Source organism: Bombus fervidus, chromosome 9, assembly GCF_041682495.2.
Source record: "Bombus fervidus isolate BK054 chromosome 9, iyBomFerv1, whole genome shotgun sequence".
Taxonomy (NCBI): domain Eukaryota; kingdom Metazoa; phylum Arthropoda; class Insecta; order Hymenoptera; family Apidae; genus Bombus; species Bombus fervidus.
Genome location: NC_091525.1, coordinates 12,720,725 through 12,738,049, shown reverse-complemented (window position 1 = coordinate 12,738,049; position 17,325 = coordinate 12,720,725). Strand labels below are relative to the sequence as shown.

General features: G+C 39.2%; 1 protein-coding gene across 1 annotated transcript; it reads right to left on the bottom strand.

Moving 5' to 3' along the window:
- Positions 1-3,285: 3,285 nt before the first annotated feature.
- On the bottom strand, positions 3,286-5,019 carry Ato (atonal). The gene has a single exon (XM_072010598.1). The coding sequence runs from the start codon at positions 4,756-4,758 to the stop codon at positions 3,922-3,924; it is 837 nt and encodes a 278-aa protein (XP_071866699.1). The 5' UTR covers positions 4,759-5,019; the 3' UTR covers positions 3,286-3,921.
- Positions 5,020-17,325: the final 12,306 nt, after the last annotated feature.

Here is a 17,325-nt window from a genome sequence, read left to right as displayed (position 1 = left end):
CAGGAAAAACACAAACGATACACTTTACGATAGACTGCTTTAATCCTTTCAAGGTGTAAAAATATCGGGACAAAGCAACGAGCTTTCTCAAGATGTTTCAAAGAAGAAAAATTGTTACCAGTATATACATATACGTATAAATATGTGCGCGTTTTGACAATGGAATACGTAAGATCTCTCTGGGTCTTGGAAAACAACTTGGGAAAAGTCAGGAACGTAATGTAGCGGATAGCCTGCTCTTATTCCGACATCCTGATCACAGGTAGGGGATCTTTTACCGATTTACGAGCTGAACGTCAAGCTCGCAGGATCATCGAATCCCTCACAATGGGCGGTCGTGTTTTTCGTTGCATCCACCAGGATCGACCACACCTTTTACCTGCGCTTATAATCCGGAAGCATTCGCGAGAGCACGCACCAAGGCTCGAAACATTAAACAGATATTGTATCGACACCTTTCAAGAATACAACAGAAATATTCCAATACGATTCTCTTCTTATCGAACAATTCGGCTTATTGTTAGCATCGATCCTCCTTTGAGTCTATGAGAAATCGTACGTCTAACAATAGGCTAAAGTTTTAAAGATAATATGCAATTTGTGATTAAATTTTGCGTAAATTTCTTTTTCTCGATTTCAGGAAATTTGATTTCTTATTTATTTTCTCGGCCGATGCTCGTCTCTCGCTCTTTCTTTCCCTTTCGAATTCATATATGCAGCTTTACCTCTCATTGTAAACCAATGAATATTTTGATATTGCCTTGTAAAGAGGACCGATCTCTTGAATAAATCATGCATCTGCAACTTTTATATCGGACGTATGGGCCGAGTTGCACGAGTTTGTCACGCGAATGAGTCGAAGCGACTGTCGCTGATGGAACGTCGTTGATTTATACGCACCAGTTTATATTCGACGCGATTTTCGTACGGCGAATAGCATAAATAGCCATGCGTTCTATAAGCACGAAGCTTGCTTCATTTTTACGTCTCAATTCCGATTTCGTCGAATAGAAATACAAACAGATTACGTTTCTCCGTCTGTAATATCGATAAACTTGAATTTTATAATACCAAGATCGAGTATAGAAATTGCTATGTCGTATAAAAAGATGTAAAACGTAACGCTCGACAGCGCAGGTTCGGTAGTAAAATTTCGTCTCAATTTGTCGACAGTTGATTCGATACCTTCGTTGCCTCTGTCCCATAGTTGAAGCATACGTGTAATTAATCTTGATACAGCGAAGGTACAGCGTCGGTGCAGCGAATATATGCAGCGGAGTGCTCGTCACCTGACAAATTTCCGCCAGCCGATTATATTTATCGGCTGATTTCAACCGGCAGATTACATTATTTTAATGCTTAATGCGTTACGCCTCTGGCTCGGCTTCCATGGCAAAGACGGGTGGTTGCGGCTACGACAAAATATTCGGCAGGGTTTCGAGATCTCTACGCTAAATGTACTCAAATAAAGCAATCTCCACGATCAGACAACGACAACGCGGCGGCGTTTGTCTTTTATCCTCCGTTTTACCCCTTCCCTTTACCTCAGTCAGCTTCCTCCCCAACCCCATCGAGTATTTTGACGACAGTGGCCACTGGTCACTGCTGGCGGTTCCAGCTTCCTCTTCTTTGTCAAGGCAAACCCTTCTGACAAAGCGAAGGTGGTAGTCCGCCGGAGAATTAATTGCTTTGAACAATATTTACGTTCTCTCGTCTAAGAGATTCCTTCCTTTCTTTTATTCGTGAGCTTCATTTTTGTTCTTTACGAAGGCCTGACCGAGGATACCCCAACCCCTAACCGCCAAGGAAGATGTCGCGCGATTTTTATCGAGTTTCCGAGGAATCTCGAGGAAGCCGGCCCTCGAGAGTACGAATCCTCGTCCGCTAGCATGAGAACGCGTACGAGAAGGGCCTCGCGAGACGAGTCAACATCGCCACGCGACATCCATTCGAATTCTTATGGGATCTTTACGTATCGTTCGATGATCCAATCGTAAAACGATTCTTTTCTTTTTTTACGTTTTTCGTAACGCTTTCGAAACTGTATCGGACATTTGCAGTGAGAACTGTAAAAATGTAATACAGACGTAAATCTTCATCCACCGAGGACGAAGGAGGGGGAGGAAAATTAAAAGCAGTCACAGTGATATAAAGTAAATACAAAATGCAATGTTTATAAATATTTCAATTTCTTCAAACCTCGTAGTACCGTCCGACGAAGGAAAACGTCAACGAGAAAAAGCTGTTAGACGATAAAAACGTTATATCAGGGTCCTTTCGAGCACAATGTATTTTACTACCGTTTCGTGTATCTTTCTACTTTTTATGTAAAAAAAAAAAAAAAAAAATACGCGTTGTTTGTATACTCATATTCGACAAATTTTCCAGTTGCCGTACAACAAGGGTTCACGCAACATCGTCCTTCTAACGTTTACGCTAACCAAATATGTAGTGCTAATCACCAGGACGATGTCATGTTCCATCCTTCTTCTCTCTGCACCGTGTTAATTATAGTTTATTCGACGTTGAACATGCTAGACAATGTTTGTACGGATGCTGGTCGCGCGCCCATATTTTTCACAAAATATCAAACGTTGGGCATAAAATCGTAAAAGAAATGGTAAAAGTAGATTTTCGTTTCTTAAGGCAATGAAAGCAATTCTTCTACAGCGAATTTATAGCACGTAGGTGAATTGTTTTATTGTTCTTTGCAAAAGATGCGATCGTACTTAGTAATTAAATGGTTTTAGATGGGAAACAGTAGTGGAATGAAATGGAGCAAAGCGCGATGACGATAGCAAAGAATCGAAGGTGAAAAGAGCGAAAAGAAAAATAAAAGAAGAAGAGTCATCGTTAAAGAAAGGAGGCTGCAGGTTCTCAAATTGCAATGAAACCGGGCACCGACGCGTCGCGTGGGTTTCGTATGACGACCGGACCACCGATGACGACGCTGTTTTTCTTTCGCCCCGAATATACTTTTCATCCCTTATGATACAACTTTGTTCGTTGAACGAAATTAAACCCGATTCAAGCAATTACAAGGAAACTTTATTCCATTGCGCGACTCTTGGAACAGTCAAACAAGGAACGTTCGAAGAGTAGACGTTTATAGAGGCGAAAAAATGTTCTACTACGAGCATCGAAGTCTCTTTGGAGTTTGGAGTTTAAGCTAAACTGGCCAGGTCCTCTTGTAAGACTTCGAATCGTAAGACTTCGCTTTACGAAATTTGTCGAGGGAAGGATATTGGAAAACTACGAGAATGTATAAAATAATTATATTTTTCAACACATGCAGTTTCAGTCTCAAAGAGCGCGTTAATATTTATAATACAATAAATTATAAGTACGTAACTTGGTCCGCCTTTATAATACAATATCGAGTTAACGATTTATCCATTAAAATATCGTTACTTTACAAAATTTACAAAGTTTCTAGTATTTACAGAAATCTTGGAAATGCGTGTCTAAACCTTTCTCGTTACGTTTCGCACGATAAATATTACGATGATAATACTAAAAAATATAAACTATCAGACGATGGTCAATATCGTTTTACAAAAGATAAACGAGCGAATGGTACGCAGTTATAAGTATCATCGGATAACTCAAATGATATTCTGTAATTACAGCTGTAAATATCTACAAGAAAATGATAATGGATCGTTCCTACGTTTCAAACACAATTCCTATAATTCGACTAAACAACGTAAACGTGATTCGCATCTCGTACATTTGGACGAGACGTCTGTTCTATACACGAGCCAAAATTCGACTGTTTCGGTCCTCCGGTTAATTTCACCAAACACTTTCGTTCGATTTCAACGACCGATTTTACCGATTCGTCGACTAACACGATCTTCGGCGAAATCTTAAAACAAAGAAAAAAAAAAAAAAAAAGAAAAAGGAAAAGAGAAAAAAATGTTATTGCAACAAATCGTACAACGCGGTGATGTAAGACTGTGCCATTTGAAGCGTTTCGTATTTCGAGAGCTGTCGGTCGTTACCCAAAGACGGAAGATACGCTCTCAATCTATCGAACGCTTTATTCAGGTTCTGCATTCTTCTCCGTTCTCTGGCGTTCGCCGCCAGTCTGCGTTTCCTCACGATCGTCGAGCTAACGTATTTACCTCTTCTTCTCACCACGTTTCGATTGTTCCCGTTTCCATCGATCTCGGATCCTATGTGATCGGGACTGTCGCTCATTTCGGCGTCGTCCTCGCTGTCAGCGTCAACGATTCTGTCGGAGAAACTGCTGGAGTTGCTGATGACACTGCCTCGAGACGACTGCGCCTTTTCGTGCTCCGTTTCAGCCTCAGGATCCGCGGTTCCATCGGTATCCGCGTCCATGCTGTTTACTTCCTCCGTCAGATCGATCATGTTCATAGCGTGTTGCGTTGCCTCGCTGTTGATCGTTGCGAGGCTCCTCTTCGTAGCGTACCTCTTGTTCAGTTCCTCCATCGAGCCTAATAAACGGTACGTAACCGGAGTACTTATCGTGTCAGGCTCCGACGATACGGACAAAGTTGTGGCAGGACTAACCGATCGTAAACTCGCGGTTGGACTCGGCGTGTGCCAGCCATCGCTGCGATTTCCGTCGTACACGATGCACTGCGGTATGCTGATACTGCTTACCGGTGGAAGATCGGACTTGCTCTTGGAATAAGCGTAGCTCGGTAAATCCAGATACGTGCAGGATACGACCTCGTCCTCTCTCGGTGGGAACATGTATCCGTATCGAAACATCTCCTGAAGTTCCATGCCGGCAATTTTTTTTTTTTTTTATCGAAATAGAACACAGAATTTGGAAATGGAAACTGCTCACTGGATCGGTAGGGTCGATAAGTAGGCCTCTTGCTCTCTTCGATGTCTTCACTGAATTTCCACTGTATTTTCACGGAAACACCGGTTGCGAAACCAAGCTCTTTTTATCGACTACGATGTGCGTGTATGCGATTGTATAGAGCAGTTTGCGATGCACGCACGCCGACTCCGCCGTCGGGGTGATTCTAAAGTCGACTGGTACACCGCCGAGGGATTTATGCGTTTTTGGAGCGAGGCACCCTCGTGCAGCACGTGCCGCCCGACCAATGAAAACTCGCCGTCGCTTCCCACCATTTCTGCGGTGAGGTAAAGCCAACCAGCCCCGAGTATGCGAACGGCTAGCGTAACAGGTGGCATCGGCGCCTCCATCCTATACGATCACGTATAAAATCGCACAGCTATTACCTGGCCCTTCGGTGACATACGTATGTATCGATACTAATACATATGTAAGTGCGTGCGTGATCATATACGAGCTCCATTCAATGCATATCACGTACGAGTTTATATCATTTACTTAGGATTCACGGTAAACACAGACGCGACAGTCTCTTTGATCACGATGCACCGAAACTACCTGTTATTGAGATACTCGCTTGATAATTTACGATGGTATTTAAAAGTGGCGTGGAACACGCGAAAAATGATATTCAACGAACAATAATAATAATAATAATAATAATAAAACTCGCGATAATGTAACGAGATTCGATCCTCGACGACGCAATGTGATTGACGAGTTATATCACGTCCTCTAGTGTTTTTCAATATTATCAGATTAATTTCCTTGCCACTATATCGGGCTGTATATTTTTCTTTTTAATTGTCCTTGTGGAGGATCGACGCGTATTTCGACGTTGAGGACCGACGAATACGCGCATAATTTAATACGCGCGAATATACTTGTACGAAAGAATGCTATTTTTTGACGAAACGTAAGGGCAAGTGGGAAATCAGATAAGAAAATGACGGAATATTATTCCGTGTGAATAATGCGAAGTTATTTAAATAAATAATGGTAATTTGGAGTACAAGCTTAAGCAATCTGACCGGGTAAACCGATCGGTTGAAGCGATTGTGGAACGAGGAACGCGGTCCAGCGCAAAATCTTGGGAAAAGAACGGATCGTATCTTCGAAAGGGTGCAAATACCTCAGGGGCGTAAGGTCCAGTTACATTTTTACTCGCTCAATTAGCGAAAACAGGTAGGATAAAGTTTGCGGCGAGCACGAAGGTGGTCCGAAGCAACCCGATCTCTGTCATTCCCTTCGGACACAGCCGTCTTGGATTTCGGGATCGTCCCGCCATTGCCTTAAAATTCTTCCTAAGTAGCGACACGATAATCCTTTGCTCGAAAACCTTTGGTACTTTTCGTACTTTTAACGAGAACAACCGCGTGATCGAAGTCCTCTCAACTTTTTTAGTAACGGGAAACATCGTGTTTCAAGGTCAGCGGAACTTCCGTAACTTCTCTTCGTTGGCACAACTTGCCGTAAACACAATTTTGAAAGAAACACGTTATCGCGCTATTACGAAACAGAATTCGATTTTGTAAATTGATCGGAGAAAAGTACAGACGAAATGTTACCCTAACGCGCGGTGTTGAATATGACATTAGGTCGTTCGAAAAGTTTCTTTCGTTTTACAAGGAAATGCACAATATTTTCCGTTTTATATCATTTTATCGATTACGTACGATTCATTTTATTCTATCAAGATAAAGATCGCAACAGATTAGGTTTCATGTTTGTATAAAGATGCATCGTTGTAAAAGACGCGTCTGTAAGAGAAAGACACTTTTCGGACAACCACATGATATAACATAAAGTCTTTTGTTAGGCATCAAGTGTCTGAACGTGTTTAGGAGAAAGTTAACATAAAAATGTATATAATTAAAATTAATCGATGCAGAATACATTCTTCTTTACATCTAAATATGTTCGCCATTTTCACGCGAGAATATTCTTCCGTCGAATTGGGATGTAATTTAAAAATTGATTGCTTCCATTTATTATATTCTTGTTCCAGAACGGAACTGGGTCGGAACCAATAATTAGGGCTACGAAATGTACGCTTGTCTGTGTCTATCCTTGCTCTATTCACCAACGGCATTACCTCTACCTTCTGCCTTTTGTTTTCACCTTTTTGCTTACCTGCTCACCCCGTCGGTGCATCAGTTCAACCCACTCATCCTGTCTTTGCTTGTCAAAATCTTGCCAAAGAATTCTCGATTTTTCTATTAATTATCCTTGGTGAAACGAAAAACGAACGAAGAGACTCGTTAAATAAATAACATCGCCGATCGTTACTACGCGAGGGAGAAGAAATAATATTTCTAATTACGGACGAAATAAAATATCATTAACTAAAGAACGTAATTATTAATTGCTGCAATTAATCGTATAACTTATAAATATGGAAAAAAAGATATAAAAAAGAAAAAGAAACGAGGTGAAGATTCGACAAGGTAGTGAGCGAAGAGGAGGGAAGAGAAGAAAGTGTGAGAAAGGAAAAATGGATCAACAGAAGGGATATTCCTTGGGTAAAAATGATCCGAGGTAGGCCCGTCATGAGGATGCGCCCTGGGCGTGAGTCGAGTAATTAAATACAAAGTGCACTCATTTGTGAGCTCAGTGGCAAATAACATGTTATCCGACTAGTGGTAATTTATGAGAGCACCGTATGACGCTGTTCGTCCGACCCTCCACGAAGTTGACTCCAAACGATATCTATATAGAATACACATAGATATATTCAATGAATATGTATTTGGAAATAGAGACGTAAACTTTCGCAGACAGGCTAAATAACGAGGAATGCAGGCTCGGAGATCGACTAATTATCATTTGTTTCATCTCATTCGCTATTCTTCTCCTCCCATTTTCCCTTTCGTTTCTTAACATTTTCCGTCTTATTAATAATTCATCGAGAGGAGTATTCACGTTCGAAATCGGCCGGAACGATCGATCGATTCCTGAGCCGAAATTCTGGGATAAAAATTTGAGAAGATTGATCGTGCAATGATTTATTACTCGATATCAATAATTTCATTGTACAGACACGTTTATCTAGAATTTTTAACATTTATTTCATTCGCTTATCGCTGTGTCATTGTACTCTGTTACATCATCGTAATGATTATTTTATCTTGCCGCAACAATGTCAATTTCCCACTAGGTTTTAAGTTTACGTTGAAATCTTATCTATCGTGTCACGAGCAGAGTTAAGAACGACAAGTTGGAAAACAAAGTCGTCGTGATAACATCGATCGATCTATTTCTCTACGATTAAAAATAGTCAACACGCATCGCGCGCTATCGCGTGAAAATAGAATTTGTTAAAAAAACAGAATCCTTAATTGGTATATTTTTCATATCCTTGAATCGCAATAACCGTTTCCTGAAAATCGTGACAGATGACAAGTTAGCGAGTCGTGTTAGCAAGACGAGCTCTTGATGATAATTGATCAGCTCGGACGTGACAGCCGTGACTCTGACACCTGTGCTTCCGAAAAGAAATCACGCGCTATCAAAAAGATAGATCCGAGTATTGTATACCACAACGAACTGACCGTTCGTCTATGCTGTTCAACTTGCCGTGTCTAGAACCAGACAGGGGAGCCGCGTCGAAGCTTGTTAAGGAGTGCGTGCCGAACTGATTCCCAGAATACAATTACCACATTATCCGGTTCCGCTTTCGAATTCCTCATTTTGTCCTTCCAGGCTGGCCCGACGTCGTCCCGCCGCTATTCGTGTTTAAGCATCATCGACTATTATGAACCGCCCGGCTTACTCCTTGAAAGGCGAGATGAAAACCGCATCCTCCTGTTTCATCTAAGAAACGGTAAACTTCGAAGATCTGGCTTTTACAATTTTTACAAATTCTTTCAGATATTTAATAATGTTTACGCGCGTCCGTGGATAATACTCGATAATTTACGCGATAATTTAGAAAACTTTCCATCCAAAAAAATTCACCTTCTTCTTTTCGAGATTGCTCTCATCTTTTCCGCGGGTACTCCGTTTGGAAATTGCACCATGACGGAAGATTTAGAGATATTAGGATTTTTAAAGGACGAAACATTGATTCTTGAAAGAAACATCGACGCTAATGGCAAATGGTAAAAGTCTTGATAACGTTAGCGCTTGAAAATTTGTCATCGGTAGCGCGCGCGTGTATCTAAACGCGTATATCGAGCATATGGTATTAAGTAACGATTGCATAAGAACGTTGTGAATTTTGTCAAAGGACGAAAATTGCGATTTCCTTGGAGAGGGAACGTAGTTTCGTAGAAACCGTAAAATCAGCCAACAAGCGTAGTTATATAGAGCTTCGGTGGTCGAAGCGGCGCATCCCAAAACCGAAGTAACGTTCGAAACTAGTCTTTATTTGTGACTTTGTCCTTTTCTTTGAAATCGGACGAGTGATTAGCGATTACGCTCTGGAAATGGTATATCGGAGGGTGCTCAAATAACTAGGCGGCGTGTCGGTATGTTCAAACGCCAACAAGTAACAGAACCTGGAGCCAGAAGAAAATAAAGTTATTGTCCGTAATCGTGGTCGCAAGACAACAATAGGTTCGTTGGTGGTCAAGATGTTCTACGTATTTACAAATTTACAAATCTTAACTTTAGCTACTTCTATGGTAATCTATAATTCATCTCGTAAATAATATTTTAAAAACCAACGAAGAAGCCGATATTTTAAATATTGCGATAGAAAAATAACGATACTTATTGCCGTTATCTCTTAGATGATATCGTTCAAGTAATTACTTGAAGAAAATCTTTACACCTTCTCTTTTGCATATCCGTGACCTGGAAATAATCGTTACGAAGAGAATAGAATTTAGCGAACAGATTGAAAATAAGGAGAGGTTCATATTATTGTGCCCTTGAATATAAATTTTGTTTTAAGTTACAAAGTCTAGAAACAAAGGAGCTATAAGTAGATTTCTATTGTTGTTTCTTGTAGCCTTCAGCCAGAGCTACGCACCAAGTTTAACTTTTTGCTAATGTCCTTTACTATAAATATATGAACGTGCTCCCTATCATAATTCTATTGTATTGCAACACTGAAAAAGTGAAAATCTGGATCAGCATATGCTATATCTATACTTATACCTATACTTATTTCAATATATTTTTCTATTACAAATTCTATTGTATTGTAACATTGAAAAAGTGAGGATCTGGATCAGCATGTGCTATACCTATACTTATACCTATACTTATTTCAATATATTTTTCTATTACAAATTCTATAGTATTGTAACATTGAAAAAGTGAGGATCTGGATCAGCATGCACTGTACCTGTACTTGTACCTATACTTATTTCAATATATTTTTCTATTACAAATTCTATAGTATTGTAACATTGAAAAAGTGAGGATCTGGATCAGCATGCACTGTACCTGTACTTGTACCTATACTTATTTCAATATATTATTCTATTACAAATTCTATAGTATTGTAACATTGAAAAAGTGAGGATCTGGATCAGCATGCGCTGTACCTGTACTTGTACCTATACTTATTTCAATATATTTTTCTATCACATATTCTATTGTATTGCATCACTGGGAAAGTAAGGATCTAGATCAGCATGCGCTGTACCTGTACTTGTATCTATACTTATTTCAATATATTTTTCTATTACAAATTCTATAGTATTGTAACACTGAAAAAGTGAGAATTTGAATCAGCGTACGCTATATCTATACTTATACCTATACTTATTTCAATATATTTTTCTACTACAAATTCTATAGTATTGTAACACTGGAAAAGTGAGGATCTGGATCAGCATGTGCTATATCTATACTTATACCTATACTTATTTCAATATATTTTTCTATCACATATTCTATTGTATTGTAACATTGAAAAAGTGAGGATCTGGATCAGCATGCACTGTACCTGTACTTATACCTATACTTATTTCAATATATTTTTCTATTACAAATTCTATTGTATTGTAACATTGAAAAAGTGGGAATCTGGATCAGCATGTGCTATACCTGTACTTATACCTATACTTATTTCAATATATTTTTCTATCACATATTCTATTGTATTGTAACATTGAAAAAGTGAGAATCTGAATCAGCATGCGTTGTACCTGTACTTGTACCTATACTTATTTCAATATATTTTTCTACTACAAATTCTATTGTATTGCATCACTGGAAAAGTGAGGATCTGGATCTGTACTTATGCCTATACTTATTTCAATATATTTTTCTATTACAAATTCATCCACTCGTTCCTCTATCAGTCAACCTCAACAGATATAAACGCGTTGACAGTAACAAAAAGAAATCTCCTATGCTTTTTGTGATCGTCGCTTGTCCAAATTTAATGCAAAAGCGGTTGGCATCGTTAAGGACGTAATATATGTACCGTAATATGGTAACGATCGCATCGAGCCAACCCACAAGAAGGTAGTCTCGTAATTAACTTAAGCCTAATAGAGCGTTTAGTAGAAGATACTTTGAGGTAGGTCCATTGTATTAGCATAAATCATGGAGGCAAATCTCGGAACCGTAGATGAGCAACAGTTTATCATAGTTCACAAATGAAGGGGTTACCACACTGTTATAAGTCGCTCGTAATTACGACAGTCGATGTTTCAAAGGTTTTTCCGCCGTGACGGTCAGTCGTAAACGCGTTAAAATTTTTCTACGCGCCGGATACCTGAACTCCGTTGAATCTCTGAACGAAGAAAAAAAAAAAAAAGAAGGAGAAAGAAAAAGAAAATTCAGAGTAGTGGAGCAAAGACTACACATATTAAGTATAAAAGGGAACCTTGTGTCTATATGTTTAAACGATATACTAATATATAGAAATCGACATTGTAATTTCGAATATGGTCGATAATTTCAAATTGATAAATATGATTGAGAACATCGTAATTGTCTTTGCTAGGTTTGATCGTGAGAATATAAAATTCGGATAAGGATTGAAGCAGTTACCGGTAACATGATACGACGCTGCTTAATATTCAGTATAAAAATTGAATATAGCGTTACCATTGATTGTTGGTAGAATCTGCATGCAGAAGTTAATATGCCTCGGCTACCTGTGTGGTCCTGAATATAAAAACATTACCTTTACAGTAGTTTTCAAAGATTCGATACGAGATGAATGGAATGCATCGTTTATTACCTAAGATTATCGTATTTATGTTACGTTAGATTCGCATAATAATAGCAAAATGTGTTACGATGAATTTTAATTACTTAATCTTTGATTATCTATCATTTTGTCCAGTATGAAAATTATGAAATTACGATAGACTGAAATTTACATAGATTTCGATAACATTATTAAAATATATTCTATCGATACGATCGGAATAATATATTAAGAAAATTACTCTAAACAATATCGGCATATTACTATAGAATTACATAGAATGGCCACTATCGCACGGACGAACCAGATCGGACCATTCGAAAGAAACAAAAGTTTATAGAAAAATATATTTTCACGTTGCCGCCCCTTCGACTGTTTATCAAATTTCCTTCCCTAAAAACGGATTTTAACCCTAAACGTAGGTAAAACGCAAAGGGAACGCTATTTGGATCCTATGAGATTTCATGGTATCTATTTCCGTAGCATATATCTACGGCCAGCTTCATCTGAGCCCATAAAACCCTCGTTTTTAGATTAAAATCGTTGCGATGGGTAACCTGGTTTCCAGGTTTTGGAGAATACTTAATAATTATACCGAAGGGCAGTCACGGTTTTTAGTAGAAGATTAAGTAGCAAGGAAGAATCGGCGATTAAAAATGTATTAAAAATTTGGAAAACGTCGATGAAGAAGAGAAGCAAGGCAAATGACTAGGATAAATTCGTTGTCGAACAGATTATTAAGAAATTAATTGGAACAATTTCTTCGTATATTTATATCGATAAATAGAAATATAAAGATACTCTGTACACATATACACGCGCATCGATCATATTACGTATAAGCGTGACAAACCAAATTATACGGATCCTTGCAAACGATCTCTGGCGAGGCCGAAATCGCTCTGATTAACGTCAATGACGAGATAAATGGTTAAACAGGCCAACGTATCCAACAAACGTAACACAATGGTGACGCGATACCAACGATTTTTGGCGCTTCGGTAAAACGGACCAAAGCAATTCAACGCCATAGAAATGCTAACGCGCCTTAGGAATTATCAAAGAAGCCGCTCTTGCCAATAATCTACCGTGTCAGATGGAAAAAAACGTTGGCGTATAGCCTCGCGTGCCAAGCAATTCATTCTTGCAAACTTTCAGAATGTTACAAATTAGTACTTAAAACGTGTACCTTTCTTCTCTTTTCTTCACCGTCTATTCCTCCTATTTTCTTTTTTCCCACGATATTTTAAGAAATCCATTTTACCTAACAACGCTTCACAATGGCAGGTCTGTTTGTGAAAATTGACAAAAGGCTTTACCTTTCCATACGATTATTATTATATCGATAGACGTTACTACAATAGTTACGTGTATCGGGATATTTTTAATTAATTCGCGACGATAACGAATTTTACGTTAAATAAGGTATTTCGGATAGAGTAGCTTAGAAGAGAAAAATATTCGTGACGATGAAAAGTGAATAGTTAAAAGTTGCAAATTACCGTTACATCATCTTCTGGTTGGTTCGAAAATCACTGTGTTTATGCAAATTTACCGCCGAAAGGAACAAACAACTTACATTTCAAATTTCCATAATAATGTTCGACCATGAATAACACAAATTTCCACTTCTGTTATACATAAACAGTTTCGTCAAAGCGATCAACGACGATTCTATTTCCCTTACCGTCGGTTTATTCCATTCCCTTTCCCCATGAAATCTATCGAACTGATATTCCAAGAAATATGTCAACGAATATCGACGTATAGACTGTAAGCATTCGATCGAAACATCTTCGATATAAAATCAAAAAAAAAAAAAAAAAAAAAATTGTTTAATATATTTTACGAAGGAAATAAACGGAGAATTGTGATTACGACGAATAACAAGGCTCGAAGTAAGAACAAAGAAAATAAGAACGAAATAAGAAAAAAAGGGAGGAAATACGATACGATTTCCGTGGGTACGAAGGCATGAAAGCTCGCCTCGCGTATTTAAAAAGCGTGACCGTAGCTGTTGAGGTGGTGGTGGCGGCGGCAGTGGTGATGCTGATTATGGCAGACAACGATCGGAAGCAACTTAAGGGCGGGGAAACGGAATCGGGGACTAGCAGCACGCGCCAGCCACACGCCTCGAGTCTTCTTGGGCCTTTTGCCTTCATCCTCAGACACGTACACCTGGGACAGTTGGCAAGCGAGAGACAAAACCCGGGAATGTCTACTAGACAGTGTCTGCTTTTCTTCGACGAAAACCGAAAGAATCGAATTAAAAAAAGCCAAGTCTTTTACACGGAACCATAATATAAAGACAACAACAACGACGAAACACGGTATTTCTTACGTTTTGCCGTATCTTACAAGAACGAATCGGACTTTATTTCGCCTGTAAAGAAATTTTAAACCCACGAATGGACATATAGCGTATCGATAAGTAGAAAGAAAGTCGAGTGTTCTTTCGCTAAACTAATGAGCCTCGTGGTACCTATTCTTATGCGGTAAAGTCAGTAATAACGGAAACGTCGTCACAGCGATCTTTCGAGGATACACGATTTCCTCGGATGGTAATTTGGCGGACGGTAGGTAGATTAAACCCTCGAGGCAGCGGGTGCAGCAGCCTGCTTACCGTATGCTCCCCATATGGCTCGTCCTCCCTCGAAAAAGCGACCCGCGTAGGCTCGAGCGCCTTATTCACCCTGCCCCGTTGGCCCACCTTCTCACTACCCTTTACCTGCAAATCGTTGTAATAGGTGCAACCATATTTTCACTACTAATGCTCGTGATTATGCCAAATCACGCTATCGTTCGTCCACCACGATAATTCGAAGATCAAAAGCGGATCGATTCGATTTCGAGCACCTGAAAAGGATAAATAAAATAAACCTAAACGAACCTAAAAATAGACGAATAAAAAAACAAGACTATAGGTATTACGTAGTAATTGAAACGCGATACGCGTGCATGTTGTACACGATAATGTTAACGTTACGCAAGCCTAATGCATATCGAATAATACGTTACAAACATTAGATATTACCAACTGTACGAGAGTATGCAATTTTATCGAGTATAATTTTCTACTCTTTTTTCGTTCGCATTATGCATGTTCCAGTTCGCACGCTGTTCGATCGTAAGTCACGTTTATCCGAAAATTATAAAGTCGGACAGAATTTATAAGGACGACCCAATTTACGATAAAGGTTCAGATCACTCTGGATAAATGCGAGTTAAGTAGGTAAAACCAACGAACGCGTTACACCGATCGCTGATCAACCTGATCGCACCACCATCGCCAACAGTATATACCTCCTCCGGATGTGGGCGGCGCTGTTTTTGGATAGTCTCGTCAGACGTTATCGTGAATTACTCGTTAATTCGTGAGAACTGCTTAAATTTCCGTTCTTACCTTATATCGATTTAGTATTATAATTTATATACCGGAAACAAACATCCGTAAGACTTTGAACAAGTACGCCGCGCGGTACGGATCCTTCGATCGAACAAAAGTTCTTTTTAAACGTTCGTCCGATTTATTAGAACGGATTTAGATGAAAAATGTATCTGGTGTTTATCGTATCGATGCGTAATTTGATTCGTTCGATATTCAACGACCTGTAACGGATCGAACAAAAAACAATGTAATTTCCGATTAAAACCAACCTGCCGCCAATTCATTATACGTTTTGTTTCCAACGCGTCTCCTTTCTACACGACAAATAACTCGAGATGCGAATCAGTGAAAAATGCTAGACGAGAAACCGTGAACTGTCGTTGGAAGTTTTTGTTCGAAAAATAAATACCTGCTGATCCGATCTCTCGATAATACATGCGCGTTAAAATAGGTGCGAAGAGCATTTCGGGGACAACACTGCGAAGATCGGCGAACGATTACAAGCTTCTACCTTTCCTTTTTCTTCTACCGCACTACGCGCGTACTTTTTCCTTCCATTTTTTCTACTTTTATCTCTGTTTTTCTCGTGGGAATAGGTACGATCAGATTGTCAGCGGCATCAGAACCGAATCTCGAAAAAAGAGAAAAAAAAGTTTAAGGAAATTTACTGGCACCTACCTCTTCTAGTGAGATATTCCAGTTAGCTGAAACACATCGAGACGAAATTCACGGCCTTCCTCCGGGAATGCATAGTCAATGAGAGGATGACGGTTCGCGATAAGATTTACACTAAGCTTCGTCTCAGTTGTACCGTTGCTCCTTCTTCATTAGTAAGTTTCTGCTCTATTCACGGAAAGCGTAGCCTCGAAAGCTCGTAGCGATTGTTATCGTCTTCGTACGAAGTTCCATGCGATTCTAATAGGGCGTTTTATTTCTAACACCATTTCGAACGATCTTCCTCACCGATTCATTTCTAGAGACAATGACGACTAATTTTTAACGATGTCTTATCTGTATCTAGAACCATTTTTGGAACCATTAGGAATTTCTACCTACGTTATTTTTTTCTACGTGTGTTAAATTGTTGTTAGAATTTGATCTTAAAGTTAAGATTAATAATCCGTAGAAGATACGATGTTTATGTTAAAATAATATTCAGTGATATTTACTAAACAGAACAGAACCAAATGTATATAATCGAGTGATATAATTAACAACGTATGGAGATTGTTGATCGTTGGCCGGTTACTCTGATTAGACTCAGGTAGCGACCCACGATCCCTTAAATATTTTGAAGCCCACTCTCTATACAGTAACGAGTATGACCTGTGTGTGAGTGTCCTGTTCAAATGCCTGTGTAGGTGTCTGTGTATTACGCGTGAAATATCGTTGTATTCGAACAATTGTTGTAAATAATTGTAATAAATTCGTAACATAAAAATTATCGTAAAATGTAATTCTTATGCGATTAAACGAAAAAATGGAAAAATCGAACGTATTCTTTCGACAGTCGTGCTCAAGCTGCCATTGTCATCGTGCGTTAAGACGAACGCGCAACCTGCCACTGATTCCAATGTTCCATCAGCGCTTACAGGTGTCAACATTCTCGATGAGACATCTGACACCAATGTCATGGTTCTTCGTGTTCTAAATAGACCGGGTGGTCCTCTCGCCTCTTTTCATCCTATCTTCGGACGATCTCAGACCGACAAGCTTACCGCTACTTACCGAAACGACACACGGACGAGCAGCGGATGACTGCGGTGAAATCGTCCGCGTGTAACACGAAAGAATTACACGCCTCGCAAGCGTCCCGCGAGCGTCTGATACCAGTTATGCGCTTTTTATGAAAAGAAAAGAGAAGAAAAAGGGAAGAAGAGAAAAGTGAAATCATAGGAAGAAAGACGGAAAGAAATAGTTTCTCTTTCGCAACTTCTTTCTCTGTAAAATGAAACAAGAGTACAGAACTGAAAGTTGTTT

Bases quoted from the DNA above. Each gene is read 5' to 3' on its own strand.
- Ato (XM_072010598.1), bottom strand. From the start codon at position 4,758: ATGGAACTTCAGGAGATGTTTCGATACGGATACATGTTCCCACCGAGA.